The sequence below is a fragment of the Echeneis naucrates genome, chromosome 11 (genome assembly GCF_900963305.1).
Source record: "Echeneis naucrates chromosome 11, fEcheNa1.1, whole genome shotgun sequence".
Taxonomy (NCBI): Eukaryota; Metazoa; Chordata; class Actinopteri; order Carangiformes; family Echeneidae; genus Echeneis; species Echeneis naucrates.
In genome coordinates this window covers 6,240,634-6,256,245 of record NC_042521.1, presented here as the reverse complement: position 1 = coordinate 6,256,245, position 15,612 = coordinate 6,240,634, and the positions used below count along the sequence as shown (strand labels likewise).

Sequence of the window (15,612 nt, the reverse complement as noted above, 5' to 3'; positions counted from 1 at the left end):
AATCCCCAGGAGCATAAACATGCAACCAAGAGGAACCTTCATAGATATTCCCCAGAACAAAGGTGAAGCTGTTTCTCTGCACTGTCCAAAAGAGCTGCTGGCAAAATCTGGAAGAGTCGTGTAGAATACGAATATGAAAGAGCAAAAGCAAATATACAGAAAAACACATTTGGATATTTGTCTTTATCTGGTCCGGCCACAGGGGGCAGCAGCGGCTCAGAGCGGCAGCAGCAGCCGAAGAAGACGCTGCTCACCCGGCTGTCCGCTCTGAGGTAAGACCGGAGCTGCACTCTGGACTGTCTGACAAACTGTTTAACAAACTGTTTAACAAACTGTTTAACAAACGCACAGCAGAGATGAGTCCCGGGTCGGTAGGAAAGAGGAGTGTGTTGAATATCCCTCTTAAACAGCAGATGGGAGCAGCTGTCCGTCTCCGGCTGGTGATGGACGGTCCAGGTCCTTAAAACAACCCCCCCCCCTCCATATCCAACACAAACCGACCATCAGGGTGTCTGCTTGTGTTTATTCAATCCTCAGACACACTGCAGCTTCACAATAACAACAGATGTTACTCGTGTTTGGATGAGTTCACAGGCAGCAGAGTTGTGTGACACTTGGTTGGCTGTTTATGTATTTGGAGCAGATATTTCCCCTCCTAAGCATGACAGCATGCCAAGGCCTTTCTCTCGCCACAGCTTATAGTTTTACTTTTTCTTTTTTTTTTTTAAACTTCACTGAAAAAAGTAAGAGTTGCATGCACACCTGAAGGCTTTTCAAGCTGTCTCATTTGTTTGAACTTCGATACACTGGAGTAATCTTATCTACAGACACCAAACTTTCTGATCCTCTGCTGATGTTCACATCACTGGTGTTGTTGTCCCCACCGTCCCAGGACAGGTCTCAGTAAACACACGTCAAAGTGGGACATGTGTGGACAGAGTCCGCGTCTTTTGTGGTGACACGACCTTTAGGCTCCTCTCAAGGCCAGAACAGATGCATAATGGCATGTGACATCGACCGAGAGCTGGTCCAACCACTTTGTGTACTGAATTTACAGATGTGTGTCCCTCTCTATAGCCTTATGTGTTGCAGTGATCATGGATGGGGATGAAATAGAGATGAGCAAAGAGGAGCTCCAAAAGTGGATCAGGGAGAAGGTTAATGAGAACGAGCTGGTCTCTGCAGATGTGCTGAAGAAATGCGACCTGCTGCAGTCGCTGCTGGAAAGGAAGGAGAGACAGGCAGCCCAACTCCTGAAGCTCTGCGAGTGAGTGTTGTATCTTTTGGAAAATAATAATGATGAATTGGCTCACGTTTAAGAGAAGTAAGAGAAGTTGGACACATTAGTTAGTTTGTGCGACTTGCTGTTGCAGGTCTGTGGCATCATTTGAGCTGATGGTGAAGAAACAATACTCGATGCTCGGATTACAGTATAGAGATGCAGATTCTGACGATGACCATGATATCAGTGACTGTGGTAATGCACATCATTTGTGAACGTACTCTATGCTTGTGTCCGTTGGTGATTGCTCAGTCATTTTATTTCAGTTTTTTTATTTTTGCTTTTCTTTGTGAAGGACAAAAAAGTCCATCCCCATGTCAGACTCCAGTCGGCCACTCTCCTGATAGTCAACGTTGCTCTCCTCTGTTACAAAAAAACCTGCTGGACAGGGAAAATCCGAAGAGAAAGCGAGAGAAAAAAAGCTCTCACACTCCCGTGAGGCTTTTTAGGACACCAGTGGTGGTCTTGACCAGACTGCCCGCATCTACGTTCAACGCTCTATGTCCACCAACATCCCCAGAGTCTCTCACTGATGATGAACTCTCTAGCAGCTTCGGGTCTGATGTACAGTGGATCCCAGATGAAACCTCAAGTGACTCTGATGTGCCAAGTAAGAGGAGAAAAATGCCAAATAAAACACCTCCTAGGCGTCACACAACAGCCAAAGCCAGCACAGAGGCCATGAAAGCATCAACGTCGGCAGCTAATAGCAACGGTAATGTCCATAACAGGAGCACCATACAAAAACATGACACTAAATCATTTAATATAATTGTGATCTTATGAAACATTTCTTTTTGCTTTCATTCTGCCTCCGTCATAGAAAACCCCATTGCTACTGATAATATTAGCTAATTGATGTTAAAATGAAGACAATAAATTAAAACTGCTGGCTCGTTGGCTACCTGCTGAGATTAGGAGTGCTTTTTTCGTGCTAACTTCAGTAAATTTCTGGCTTGTTTTATTCTTTCAACTTTTCTTTACATTTTAATTTTAAGGGTCTATGCCTATATGCTCAGAGAGGACATGTTGTGTACCTTTTGCACTGACAGGAGTTACCCCCCCATGCGTAGTATCAGCATCCACCGAGACCCCCCCTGGCTTGCCACAAGGAGAACTTAGTGTTAACATGAAGGTCCTCGCCAGGAGGACGGCCATGAGCTGGCAGCGTGGGAAAGTTGTGGACATATTAACAAGGGGTAAGACATTTTTAAAAAATCCGTACAGCAGCACAACATGGAACACAATGAAACACATTTGCTTTCTGCTGTTTGTCTGTTAAGTGGTTGTTTCTGACGTTTAGCAAAAGTCTAATCAGGAGTTTTAATGTAACAAATCTTCATCTGTGGAATTGATTTAATTTGGTTAATATCATAACACAAACTCTTCACACATTTTCTGATACAAACGTGAGTAAAACCGAATCATATGCATAAACTTTGCCAGAGCAGTGTAACATAAAGTTTACACACCCAGTCCGAAGCTTGTTGCGCTTTTTTCATTCACCAGAAATCTAGTATGAGTTGGACGGAGATACACTAAATCCAGATTTTTTCACCATGAATTCTAAATACAGAGAAATGATCACATGTAGAGAGGGCTTTTAATAGGCTCTGTAAATTAACGAGTGGTTTGTTTGTTGTTTTGTTTTTTTTAGATGATGGCAGAGTGAAGTACAAGGTTCATTTTGAAGAGAGGGGGAAGAGCCTTGTGTCCAGTCACCACATCGCCATTGACTGTATGCCACAGTTGGAGCACTTGTTTGTTGGTGCTCGTGTGGTAGTCAAGTGTAAACCTGATGAGTTCCACTTCTGTCCCGGTATCCTGGCAGAGCTCCCCAGCAGGAAAAACAAAATGAGGTAATAAATCACTTTCAGGTGACCCTTGCTTCTCAACAAAGCACATCTAATCTTTTAATCTTGCACTTTTATCATATACCCATGATAAAGTGCAATACAAATATACTTGCAGTAGCTTAATTATGGTTTGAGTTTTCTCTTTTTCTTTCCATTTTGCAGGTTCCTGGTCTTTACTGATGATCACACACCAGCCTATGTAGACTTAAAATGTTTTCATATGGTGTACAAACCATGTAAGTTCAGCTCTTTTTCGATACCAGAACCGTTTTTGAGGATTGATGTCAGCAAGGTTGACGTTGTTAAATGCGTGGAAATTGATGGGTAACACAGTAGATTCAACTCTTATTTCTTATTTTTGGATGATGCTTCTTGACTTGCAGTGGTATATTAAAAGTGTTTCAACCTTAAAGAAATTAAAAATGTAAAAAAAAAAGGCTATAAAATACTGTGTGAGTATTTGAGTAACTAAAGTTTAGACTGTGAGCTAGAGGTCTACAGCCAGGCAAGATTACAGATAAGATGTATAAATGTGGCCACCGTTTTACCTTTTACTTGTGCCTGCTGAAAAGTCTCCAGGGTTAGGGTATCTGTATCTTACATATAGTCTCCACCCTGATTAAGCATTCAGGAGGAGTTTATACTAATTCCTGTATTTCCAGGAGTCAGCAGCACATACTACGTGACTGCCAATAAGGAAAGTGACAGACGTTTTCTTCTTTTCTCTGTGACAGTGATGCATCCTTTGGAAGACATTTTAGACAACAATCACAAGAATTTCATGAAGGAGTATTTGAAGAACTGGCCTTACGTCCGTCAGATGCAATACAAGGTCGGTGAGCTACTGAATGCAGAACTTCACGGAGTCCAGCAGGAATGTGAGGTTAAGGTGGTTGACTGCAGCTTGATCCAGGTTGTTTTTCAGGTGAATACCTTTAGACGGCAATCTTTAAAATTCAACTGGATTCTTGATGTTTATCTTTATGAAGTTATATTTAGCTTATACTGTTAATGTGTTGTCATGAGCAGGACAGTCAACATGAGGAGTGGATATACCGAGGCTCCTTACGCTTGGAGCACATGATTGTTATGAAGACGCATTTGGAGTCGCACAAGGCCAACTGCAGGAAGATTTAACCTGCTTCAGCCAACTGTAAAGTCAATTTCTCTCTTAAACAAAATACTCTTTTCAGTATATCCCTGCAATGTCTTATCCGCCCCCTATGTGTTTCTCTGCCATATGTGATATTTGAGAATCTGTTTGTGGTTCCCACGTCACAAAAACACAAAAAAGCACAGTGGTTCAATCTGGCCAGAATGTGTTGACAACTGAGATTGTATCATGGTTTTTGTGTTCTTAAATGAAAATAAATTGTTTAATTTTCTACAAAAGCATTTGCACTTGGTAATTATTATATTTAAATGTACGTAAACATAAAAAGCACAAACTGTGGAAGCCTACTGTCACCAGGTCAAGTTTAGACCAAAAGATTGGATGTTAAGTTAGACATAATTGTACATCATATGCTTTAGTTAATATTCATCTCCTTTGTTGATGTAGTTGTGTAATGAAATGCTTATTTTTTTTTTTTTTCATTAGGCAATCCATCCCAGCTATTCTGAAAAGACTATTATTTCCCTTGTGAATCAGATTATTTTCTCTAAATTATTAAATGATTTAAAAAGTAGTGAGACGTCAACGCCCATGCTGAGATTTGGCCCCAGATTTTCTATTTTTGCTGACAAGGAAAATTAGTAAACTGAACACTGATTTGTGTTCAGATTTTGTAGAGATTAATTTCTTGAAAATATATAAATATATATTTCAGGTAATTTTGGAAATAGTTAATAGAATAATTTTCCTGCCTGATTGGTTAACTAACCACTGAACAAATAAATGAAAGAAAACACATATATATATATATATATATATATATATGTTATCAGATGAAGTCACTTAACTTTACTTTGTGAAACCGGAACTAATATTTTCTCCACCCATTTTTTTTGGGCCATTTTAACAATAACTCATCCGGGAATAATAATAATAATAATAAAACGCCAGTGTGACATTAAAATGTATTTATAGGAGCGAGTGGAGCAACTTGTCAGCGTGTTTGTGGAGGAGCGCAGTCGGACTCGGGGCGCAGAGAGGCGTTAGCTCCGCCGGTCTGAACGAGCTGATAGAGAAAATAACTAGCTGCCCCCCCCCCTCCTCCTCCGCTAACAAGGAAGCTCTGAAACACCGGGCTAGCAAGAAGATAAAGATAAAACTGGATCGCCACCACGGATTTCTTGTGGGACAAACGTACAGGCCTCGCTGCTAAAACGGTAATCGACCTTTACGGGCCACTTTCCAACCAAACGGTTAGCGCTCAGCTCAGCTAGCTAGCTAGCCAGCTAGCTGGTCGCCTAACACGGAGCTAAGCTAAGATGGCGGTCAAATTATTTACATTAGCTATTGCAGCTAGAGCGGCATGCTAACTGCCAGTTCGGCGCTCGTTGGCCAGTTCGTGTGCTGTTTTCAGTTTAAATTCATCGTCGCTGTTTGTATGTCGGCGCTGGAAAACGGGGGAAATGCTTAGTTGTTGTACTCTAGCTTTAAGTGTTTGGTGAAATTAGCAACGCTACCAACGCATCGGTTTTTTTTTTTTTTGAAGGTATGCAAAAAAAAAAAAAAAAGCGTTTGCGACGTTTGTAGATGTTTAACACCAGCCCGTGTTTTGTTGGGTTTTGAATCTAGTTTAGTCAAAGCTTTGCTGCTAATGTCTTGGAGTTGCTGTTACGTTACGGGGTCTTTTTGTTTATTTACAGTGGCACCCCTACACGTTAGTGGTGTGTTGTGACTAGTTCAACACGATCACGGTTCAGGGATGGTAACAAATGCTTCCCCACATTGGATCACTGTTCGGTTACTCACATCTTACCAGACCGCCTCAACAGTTGTCTGTGTAGTTGCAACTATATTTAGGCACATTTAGACTGACCCTGCACGTTAAAGTTGATCCTGTGGTTTCCTGTATTCAAATATAGGTTAAGGCCTCCTACACAGACACACTTCTTGCAAAACACGGTGCTTTTACGAAGTTGTTGTCCTCACCCATACCCATCTGTCATGTATATTTTCAAAGTTGAATAGTGACAGCAGTAGCAGTCTTTAGCTTTAAATGTTTATTTTTCTCTCCTCAATCTGCTCCTCCACCCTAACTTCTAAAACCTACTGATTTGAATATTTGCCACTTCAGGAAAATGTGTGGCGTGGCTGTCCTGAAGCTCACTTCAATCTTTCTGTGTAGTTAATATTTCAACAAGAAGTGCCTTAAAAGGACACATCATTTTAAATTCCAATCGTCTTTACCCAGATGCCTCACACCAGACGGTACTCGTCTTCGGACAGAGACAGTCGAAGCAGCTACCAGGATCGTTACCGTGACAGAGACCGAGACCGAGACAGAGGGCGAAGACACCGACACAGAAGATCACCAACATACTCATCTAGCAGTGACAGAGACAGAAGGGGACGAGGACATAGACAAGAGGGAAGTTATGCACGCTCAAGGAGGTATGTTAGGGTGCATGCCGAGATATGCTTGGTTTTTCCTGTAGAACGTATTTTTTTAGGTCCACATTTTTCAGATCCTTTTTAGGTTTGGTAGGTTGATGGGTAGATTTTAATGCAAAAATGTCCTTTGTTTCAGTCGTAGTTATGACAATCGTTCAACGGAGCACCGGCCATTTGACAGAAGATACTGTGATCGAGACCGTGACAGAGAAAGGGAGCCACATGGAGCAGCTGAAAGTTACTATCCACGGGACTTCTCCCCAAATATGTACGACTACCGACGTGGCCGCGACAGGGAACGCGAGCGGGATGAGTCATATAGACGGAAAGGCAGCAGGCGTAAGCACAAACGAAGGCGGCGTAGAACCAGGTCCTATAGCCCATCCTCCTCGGTGAGTACAACCACATCCGAGATTATGTCTTAACTCTCCTCAACCTCTTTCTGTCCATCTCTGTCACTTTGATTCAGCTCTTTCTGTCACTGTCTCTCTTTAACCATTTCTTATTCGCAGCCCCTGGAATTGGTAAGTAGTACAATCTTTATGATTTTGTTTTTGTTCTGTCAGAGGAATTTTTTTTAATTACTACTGTTTTTTTTCCTTAAACTGGTTTTGCTTAAATTGGCATTTGCTTTTGGCAGAGCATTTTCATTTTTATGCAAACACGTTTTCGTCACTTTATTAATGATCAATCATTAATTCTTGCTGCCCATCAGGTACACACCTACCATTGCTTTATTAACTGTAACTCTAGCGAAGCTAATTCTGTGGCCATAAAAATGGATTTAGAAGTTGTTGGTTGTTTTTTGAAGAGGCTTAAATACAAGTAGTAACAATTGCCTGGCCACCTGGATACTTATGTGCAGATAGTCTGAAAAAAGTGAAAATGTTCTACCAAATAAGTTCAATTCAGATTTAAATATAAGAAATTTTTGTCAGATGTTAGTTACATTTAATAAAATGCAGCTTTAGTGTGGGCTGTACTGAGCCACAGCTGTGTTAAAGTTGTATAACTTGACAAATATGGGCAGTGTTGGTTAGATGTAGCATAAGTGTTAGGGGTTATATGTTGCTGCTTGATTACATATGGTCCTCATTTTATTTTTTCATTCTGAAAAAAGTCAACCTGATAAGTTTTCATTTAGTTATTTTTACTGTCTTAATTGGTTTCTGCGATGATGAATGGATTTGCCAGTTGCTTCCCTGTTTTGTAAGCAGCTGTGGTTTAAAGGTAGAGGGGGGGAAGGAGCAGAGGACAACATGTGATCTTTGACTTGTTCCCTTGCACTATATCCCTATCGTTATATATTTCCTTCACGTGGTGTCATGCGTGAATCGCCCCATGACCACCAAACCCACCTACAACCACAACAACATCAACTACCACCAACACCACCCTCCTCTTCCCTCCTCGTCTACCTGTGCCGCCTGACGCCATGGCTGCGGCTGTCCCTGAAAACCCTCGTTACCCTTTGGTCGTGTCGTGACCTGCTGATGGCGGTTTGGGTGTGAAAACAGCGGAGCGACAGCCGGACGCGGGCACTGAGTGTGAGGGACGACGAGGAAGGGCACCTGATCTGTCGGAGTGGGGACGTCCTGCAAGAGAGATGTACTCACTGCCACTACTCTATCGTAACCCTTCTCCATATGAATATTAAAGCATAGAGCATTTACATGACATGGGAGTGCCTGATGATGAATCCTTGCTAGAATGCTCTTCGCTCTAGCTGAAATAGCAGGGTGGATTGCAAGAATGTTGAAGATTTTAGGAGGGACTTTAGATACTTTCTCCTTTTCGTTCTAGGATTTTAAATCGTGGAGCATTTTCTATGTTTCACAGGTTACTTGACTTTCCTATACATAGATTTCTATTTGCAGCTGTTTGTCTCTGTTGTGTTTTAGATTAAAACTCAGTTACAGGTTTAACTGTAACTTAAGATAGTGATTTTCCACTATGAGGATTTCAGGGATTTTTTTTTTTTTAGTAGACATGTAACATGCACATCACCAATTAAGTCTCATAACCGTACAACCAGCACACATATAGACAGTATTCTACTAACATTGTTATTTTCAGGCTCATGCATTGTTTATTTGAAATGTAAATTATTTTTCCAGTTTTTCTACACACACACACATACACACACACACACACACACCCTTACACTTTTCTTTGTGGATAAATAGAGCCACATCTTGAAAGCATATACCCTCATTTTTGATGGCTGAAAATTGGTCATCAAGTTTAGGGAGTGCTTTGCATTTGCCCCCTTATCATTGAGCAATGCATCTGATTATCATAGTTTACCTCAAAGTGTTTAAAGTCTGCCAGATTGAATAGGCAGCCATTTGGAAAAAAGGATGGGCGCTAGCATGGATACGCCTGTCTACACTTTTGCATTATGTATTCCTGCCTAAGTCTGTATTTCTAATGCTCCTGTTCTTTCTTTCCCTGCTCCCCTTTCTCCTCCTTTTTCTCTCTGTGTTGTGTTACAGATGAGATTGTCAGCACTTTGGGAGAAGGCACCTTTGGGAGGGTGATGCAGTGCATTGACCATCGCAGGTGTGTGTGTGTGTGTGTGTGTGTGTGTGTCAATTAAAGCTAAAAAAAACTGCTGTCAACATCAGGGCTCCCATTTCGAGATCCCCAGTGGGGAATATTTGTTAATTGTGCTTGAGTGTTTTTGTGTGTTTGATTGTGATCGTAATCATCAACATCCACTTTTGCTATAGTTTACCACCGTTCCTTTCTCTTTGTAGTTTAAAGTGTTGATAAGAAATAATGATGGTAAAGCCAGCCTATTAACTGTTATGTTTTTACATCAGCAAGGCCATTTCTGCATTTCCTCAAAGTGACTTTTCAACATGTAGTTAATGTGTTTTTGCCTTTTATTATCCCTTATGCCTACAGAGGAGCAGCGCATGTGGCTCTGAAAATTATAAAAAATGTAGAGAAGTACAAGGAAGCCGCACGTCTGGAGATCAATGTTCTCGAGAAGATCAATGAAAAGGACCCTGACAACAAATTGTGAGTTTTGACTGAGTGCTTTGTGTTTTGTGTTTGAACAAGTGCCATTTCCCCTAATAATACTTAGCTAGCAAAATGTCTTTTTTTTTTTTTTTTTTTTTACTGTGAGAAGAGTTAGGGTTAGGGTTAGGGTTAGGGTTACCAAGAAATGTTTTACTAGATTGGCCTCTTTGAAAATGTTGGATTCAACTGCAGTAAGGATCCACTAATTCACTAATAAACGTCTTGCATCCTGTTTATCTTGCAGCCTGTGTGTACAGATGTATGACTGGTTCGACTACCACGGTCACATGTGCATCTCCTTTGAGCTCCTCGCCCTCAGCACATTTGACTTTTTAAAGGAAAACAACTACCTGCCCTATTCAATTGGTCAGGTCAGGCACATGGCCTACCAAATCTGCCTTGCTGTGAAATGTAAGTTTTTGTTTTTGTTATTATTATTTTTTTTTATTATTTCTCTTACTTTTAGTAAATATGAAACTTGGATGATTAATAAAATTAAGGATATATTGAATCCCATATTGTCAACATATGTTTAGTGCGTGTTCAGTGAATACACTCTGTTTGAAAACTGCATTTTAGGACATTAAGTCAAAATGCTTCATTGCAAAAACATGAAGGTTTAAGTTAGAACAGACAAACACCCCCTTATTCTTCACACCCACCTCATTCTATTACTTGCCTGAGGGAGTGGATGAATTAAGAGCAGCTGTGGTGAACATTCTGTAACCACACGAGGGCATTACAGCTCCAAGCAGACTATTAATGCTAAACAATCAACAAACTCAGCTGTTATTAAATTATTTAAAATAGTTGTAATTTACTGTCAGATAAGAAAGACTGCATTCACAAGTGTTTTGTTTTGTTTTTTTCCCCTCCATAGTTCTCCATGACAATAAACTGACACATACAGACTTAAAACCGGAGAACATCTTGTTCGTCAACTCAGACTTCACAATGTCCTACAATGTAGAAAAGGTAAGAGTCATACAGTACAATACTGTGACAACACTGTTTATATCCATTGTTGTAATAATTAAGAGAATCTCTTGTCTTTTATTTTGCAGAAACGAGAGGAACGGACAGTTAAGAGCACGGCAATACGTGTAGTGGACTTTGGCAGCGCCACTTTTGACCATGAACACCACAGCACCATTGTGTCCACACGGCATTACCGTGCTCCTGAGGTCATACTAGGTCAGAGTGACTCTTAAACATGAGCTCATTTAAAACAGCTTCTTAATATAGCATCTAAAATTATTTTATATTATATATTCACCAGCAAATCTGGTTTTGAGATGAACAGGAAGCAACAACCCTAAGATGGACAAATTTTCTTCGTATTTGTGTGTATTCATTATGTGTCCCCCCTCCCCCAGAGCTGGGCTGGAGCCATCCCTGTGATGTGTGGAGCATTGGCTGTATCCTGTTTGAGTACTACTTGGGCTTCACTTTGTTTCAGGTACAGGAAGCTGTTGCGTGACATGTGAATGCTGAATCTTTGTCTTTTCTGTTGAATAATGCTTTTCATTATAATTCTCACTCATTATTGAACTCCTTTTTTAGACACATGACAATAGGGAGCATTTGGCCATGATGGAGAGAATCCTGGGACCTGTCCCCTCCAGGATGATTCGTAAAACAAGGTGAGAGAACCTACAGACTGCACCAATGTCAACCAGCTTTATATTGGCATCATGTACACGGCTGAACATTGCTCATGCTGACGTCTGTTACCTCTCAGGAAGCAGAAGTATTTCTACCGTGGCCGTCTGGACTGGGATGAGAGCTCTTCAGCGGGGAAATACGTCAGAGAAAACTGTAAACCCCTGCGGGTAAGTGGAGTTCAAGTGGAAGGAGAATATGATAATTATCATGGCTGAAATGAAAACACTGAATTACACTGAGTACAAAAGCGTTACTGTTCTGTACCACGACGATCAGTCAAGATTTCCCCTAATTCTTTGTTTTCCTCTCTGTCCAACAGCGGTATTTGCTGTCGGAGGCGGAGGAACACCACCAGTTGTTTGACCTCATTGAAAGCATGTTGGAGTATGAACCCTCTAAGAGGCTGGTGCTGGCTGACTCCCTTAAACACCCTTTTTTTGAGAGCGGTGGGATTGGTGAGGCAGCAGGTAGTAAGAACTGGGAGGGTAACCGAGACATCAGCCGGTGACCCACAAGCCTCAAAAGACTAAATGGCAGAGGAGATTAAGTGTTTTATATGTGGGACAGGTGAACAGTTGACTTCATTGGGGCTTCAGATATTTTCTGTCGTTTGTCATTAGAGCATGGACACTTTTCACTCACTTCTTGCTCCTCCATCCCATCCCTCTGATATCCACCTCTGCAGCCAGAAGAGGTGTGTTTTTTCTTTTTTTTCTTTTGCAGCAGAGAGACCAAAACAACCCACAGAACACTGAAACTGAGTCAAAAGGAATCTTTCGTGGTTACAGCCTCAGTAGAGGATAAAAACTATAAATGGAAGAGTGTTTGTACCCAAAGTAGCCCTCTATGCAGCTCCTGTCTTCCTTTTGACTTCGGAACCTCATTTGTCCCCTACCTCCGTCCACTCATCTATTACTTTCATCAGCATGTGATGAAAAGACTAGGCCTCTCTAAGGAAATAAGCATCACTACAGTGGGTCACGAAAACTGAGGTTTGGTGAATAAATGTCTGCTGACTCCAATGTCTAAGGAAAGGGTAAAAAGGATATGGAGCTGTATATGCAGTCTTCACCCACACAATTCAAAACATACTGACATAAAAGACATTTTCTTATGCTTATATCAAATGAGAAAAATTGGATAACTTTTCCTTTGAACCTGCAAGTAACTTCTGTCCTCAATCTCTGCTCATTATGTTTATTATTCGCTGATGAGATGATAATGGTGATAGACACTCCACACATGCAGGCCTCTGTAGCCTTTCTTATTGATAGATATGTCTGTTGGTTATGTTATGCAATGCTTCCTGTGTGTGTGTGTGTGTGTGTGTGTGTGTGTGTGTGTGTGTGTGTGTGTGTGTGTGTGTGTGTGTGTGTGTGTGTGTGTGTGTGTGTGTGTGTGTGTGTGTGTGTGTGTGTGTGTGTGTGTGTGTGTGTGTGTGTGTGTGTGTGTGTGTGTGCGTGCGCGCGTTTGCGTGCGTGTATAGAGGTGTGGAAGGAGTGGATGACAGGTCCATGATGTTTTGCTTGGAGACCTCTTAGTATTTCAGCATTAGCCATGGGATTATGCTCACATACACAACAGACTGCCTTTTTCCATGTGTGATATGGTCAGAGCTGAAGTCTCGCCATACAGGTTAAGCACACAGCTCCTGGTGGTAGCCAATGAGCCACACCCAACTTCTGTTGGCGTATTTATTTTGAGTTTCGATAGGTCACACTCCCCACCCCCATCTGTAAATGACTCGTTTTTTTGTATGAAATTAAAGCGTATAAAACTGTACATATGTATGATTGCGTAGAATTAAAGTTAAGTCCTCCATGCCAGAGGCTTATGGTGCTCTTGGTATCAGTTTGGGCCTCTGGTAGCGAACAGGAGGCACCCTGTCTTTAAATATCACCTCTGTGTCTGAGTCCATCTCTTAACTCGCTGACTAATGCTGCTGCTGGATGACAGGTAGAACGATCAGTGTGGTGGCTGAGGTAAATGTGTCGAAATGCTACCCGTCTAAAGGGACATACCGTATAATAAATACATCACTTGTATGTATTTATTGCTTGAAAAATGGATGTGTAAGTTCACCTTTAAAGATTTCCTTTTATTGTTGATAGTTCTTTTAAACAGAGTTAGATTGCAGGACTTAACCTTTAGACCTTCATGCCATGTTACTTGTGTTATGAGTGTCTTTAAGAATATTTAAATTTTCAGTCCAAAGCTGTGAGGACACGAGCGCTTGTTGACCTCTCCAAAAACAACTTCTGGCGCTGGGTAAGTCACTTACACTTGGTTGTTTTTTGCTTCCTGTTATGCATTTTGTTAAGTTAATTTCTATTCAAAACTAACTGCTCTTTGATTTCCTTCCAAACTCTCAGCTCAGCTGTTGCCCTGTCACGCAGGAACAGAGGGAAACAGGATCTGCTGCAACAGGTGTTTCACTGCTTCAGCAACCAGGCTTCCCATCTGTTGGTAATGTTGCAGCCTGCTTTGGTTATTAGCATTACTCGGTGGTTATTCTTTCCCTTGTCATTCCAGTGAATTTATGGTTCTGCAAGGGGCTACAGCAACAGCTGTAGCTCTTCATATCATACTGGTATTAAACAGAAACACTTGTTTTTGCCAAGTAGATTGTTGGGTGATTTACTTTTGTGCCCCAAATACTGAGTACCTGAAGCATCAAAGCCAGGAACGTTATTTGTGGATGACTGGGAGTTATTTCTCTTCAGAGCTGGATTCAGTCCTGATTCACTGAGTGAATGAAGTGATGAATGAAATGAGTCATTCACTCTTGTGACTCAGGTGCTTAATGTCTCCAGTCAATGAGGCTCTCCTGTCATGAGGGGGGGAAAGGAAGAACTCCTCTGCGTCACAAAAGTCACATTCCAGCTTCTGGTCTGTCAACGCTCCATCTGTCTGACTTTTCCTGGCCCCTAATCACAGATGACGACATCTGCTGTCTCTGAAAGTCAAAACTATTCAGGTGCTTCATATTAAAATGAAGATTTTGACTTGTGAACTTATTACAGCTCACCCATTTTAGGTCTAAACACGTGTTAAAGCGTCAACCTGATATGAGTTATTTCATCGGTCAAGTGTAAACAAACAGGTGTTTTCCTGAGTAGGTTTTTTGGAGTTGCTCCGTAGTTAATGAGATAAACGAGCGTTGCGTCTTCAGCTAATCCTTCTTGAGTACCAGCGAGGTCATCGGTCAAATCCTCATAAGAGAAGACAGTGACAGCAGCAGAGCAGAGGAGTCATACACGAATGCTACTCATGCTACGGAGGAACTTCACACTTTACAGCTTTGGCAAATGAGCCCAACAGCTGATTGTGCATAAAGGAGATAACTGTGAGGTAAGTCACATCCTTCATTTGGACTTTTAATGTCCAAACGTGACAGCGGTAGAAAGAACTCTGGACTCAGGTTTACTTGAAATGCTGTAATTCTATGTCTCACTTTTTTTTTTTAATGTAAATGAAGCCAGCATAACTATTAATACTATTCTCAGTGGGCATAATTTTTCTGTGTTTTTGCAGATAAAAGCTGCCTTCCTGGTGCAAATCAGAAGAGCAACATCACTGACGTTTGTCAGATAAAGCCAACAAACACAGCACAGGGCCAACTCAGAAAATGGATTCCCTCATGTCGCTGGGTGCTCCCCTGAAGCAGTTCACCAGCTGTGTGTCAGGAAAAAAGGCTTCTAAGAAAAGAGGGGCCAAGAGGAGTGAGTCAGTCCGCAGAAACAGCTTCACATGCAGGAAGAGCGTCAGTCGGAGGAGAAGCCTTCCCTGCAGCAGCCAGAATGTTCCCGACTCCTGGCTCCGAGTGTACCAGGCTGAACTGCAGAGAGAGAGGTACAGCCGCCGAATGGCTACATTCCCAAACATCGCAATTCATAGTTTAACAGGGATATTATGGTTCAGTCTGGTACAGACATTTTCTGTCCAATTTCCAAACATGCAATCGTGAGACTCTTTTTGTGGGCCACCTCTTTTTTTTTTTTTTTTTTTTTTTTTAACAATGTCATGACAAGTTTTCAGATACTGTCTTGTTATCCAGCTGAGACTCTTAGTCAGACAGACTTAGTGAGGATAAGACTGTTTGTCACATGAATAAGCTGCTTTCCCATGTGCTGTCTAATGTTGCCTTGTGCTGTTTGCCAAAGGAAACGACAGCAGGCCACCCTGGCCAAGAAGAACACAGAGAGAACTGTCAGAAG

The 15,612-nt window shown here is 41.5% G+C and overlaps 2 protein-coding genes across 4 annotated transcripts; both read left to right on the top strand.

Moving 5' to 3' along the window:
* The first annotated feature begins 234 nt into the window (after positions 1-234).
* On the top strand, positions 235-4,518 carry LOC115051200 (histone-lysine N-methyltransferase SETDB1-A-like). Of its 2 annotated transcripts, XM_029514542.1 has the most exons (9): positions 235-272; positions 1,078-1,267; positions 1,374-1,477; positions 1,578-1,997; positions 2,335-2,481; positions 2,940-3,141; positions 3,301-3,374; positions 3,873-4,063; positions 4,168-4,518. In XM_029514542.1, exons 2-9 carry the CDS (start codon positions 1,098-1,100, stop codon positions 4,273-4,275), a joined length of 1,416 nt encoding a protein of 471 aa, XP_029370402.1. In that variant the 5' UTR covers positions 235-272; positions 1,078-1,097; the 3' UTR covers positions 4,276-4,518. The 2 variants fall into 2 exon arrangements, with proteins under 2 accessions (XP_029370402.1, XP_029370403.1); XM_029514543.1 differs by lacking the exon at positions 235-272 and having other exon boundaries at positions 743-1,267; positions 2,356-2,481.
* Positions 4,519-5,149: 631 nt separating this feature from the next.
* clk2a (CDC-like kinase 2a) lies at positions 5,150-13,294 on the top strand. 2 transcript variants are annotated; one of them, XM_029514103.1, is made up of 13 exons: positions 5,150-5,469; positions 6,501-6,700; positions 6,837-7,092; positions 8,218-8,308; positions 9,196-9,262; positions 9,611-9,727; positions 9,975-10,141; positions 10,611-10,705; positions 10,795-10,924; positions 11,107-11,189; positions 11,294-11,373; positions 11,472-11,562; positions 11,715-13,294. In XM_029514103.1, exons 2-13 carry the CDS (start codon positions 6,501-6,503, stop codon positions 11,901-11,903), a joined length of 1,566 nt encoding a protein of 521 aa, XP_029369963.1. In that variant the 5' UTR covers positions 5,150-5,469; the 3' UTR covers positions 11,904-13,294. The 2 variants fall into 2 exon arrangements, with proteins under 2 accessions (XP_029369963.1, XP_029369964.1); XM_029514104.1 differs by lacking the exons at positions 5,150-5,469; positions 6,501-6,700; positions 8,218-8,308 and having other exon boundaries at positions 6,966-7,092.
* The last annotated feature ends 2,318 nt before the right edge of the window (positions 13,295-15,612 follow it).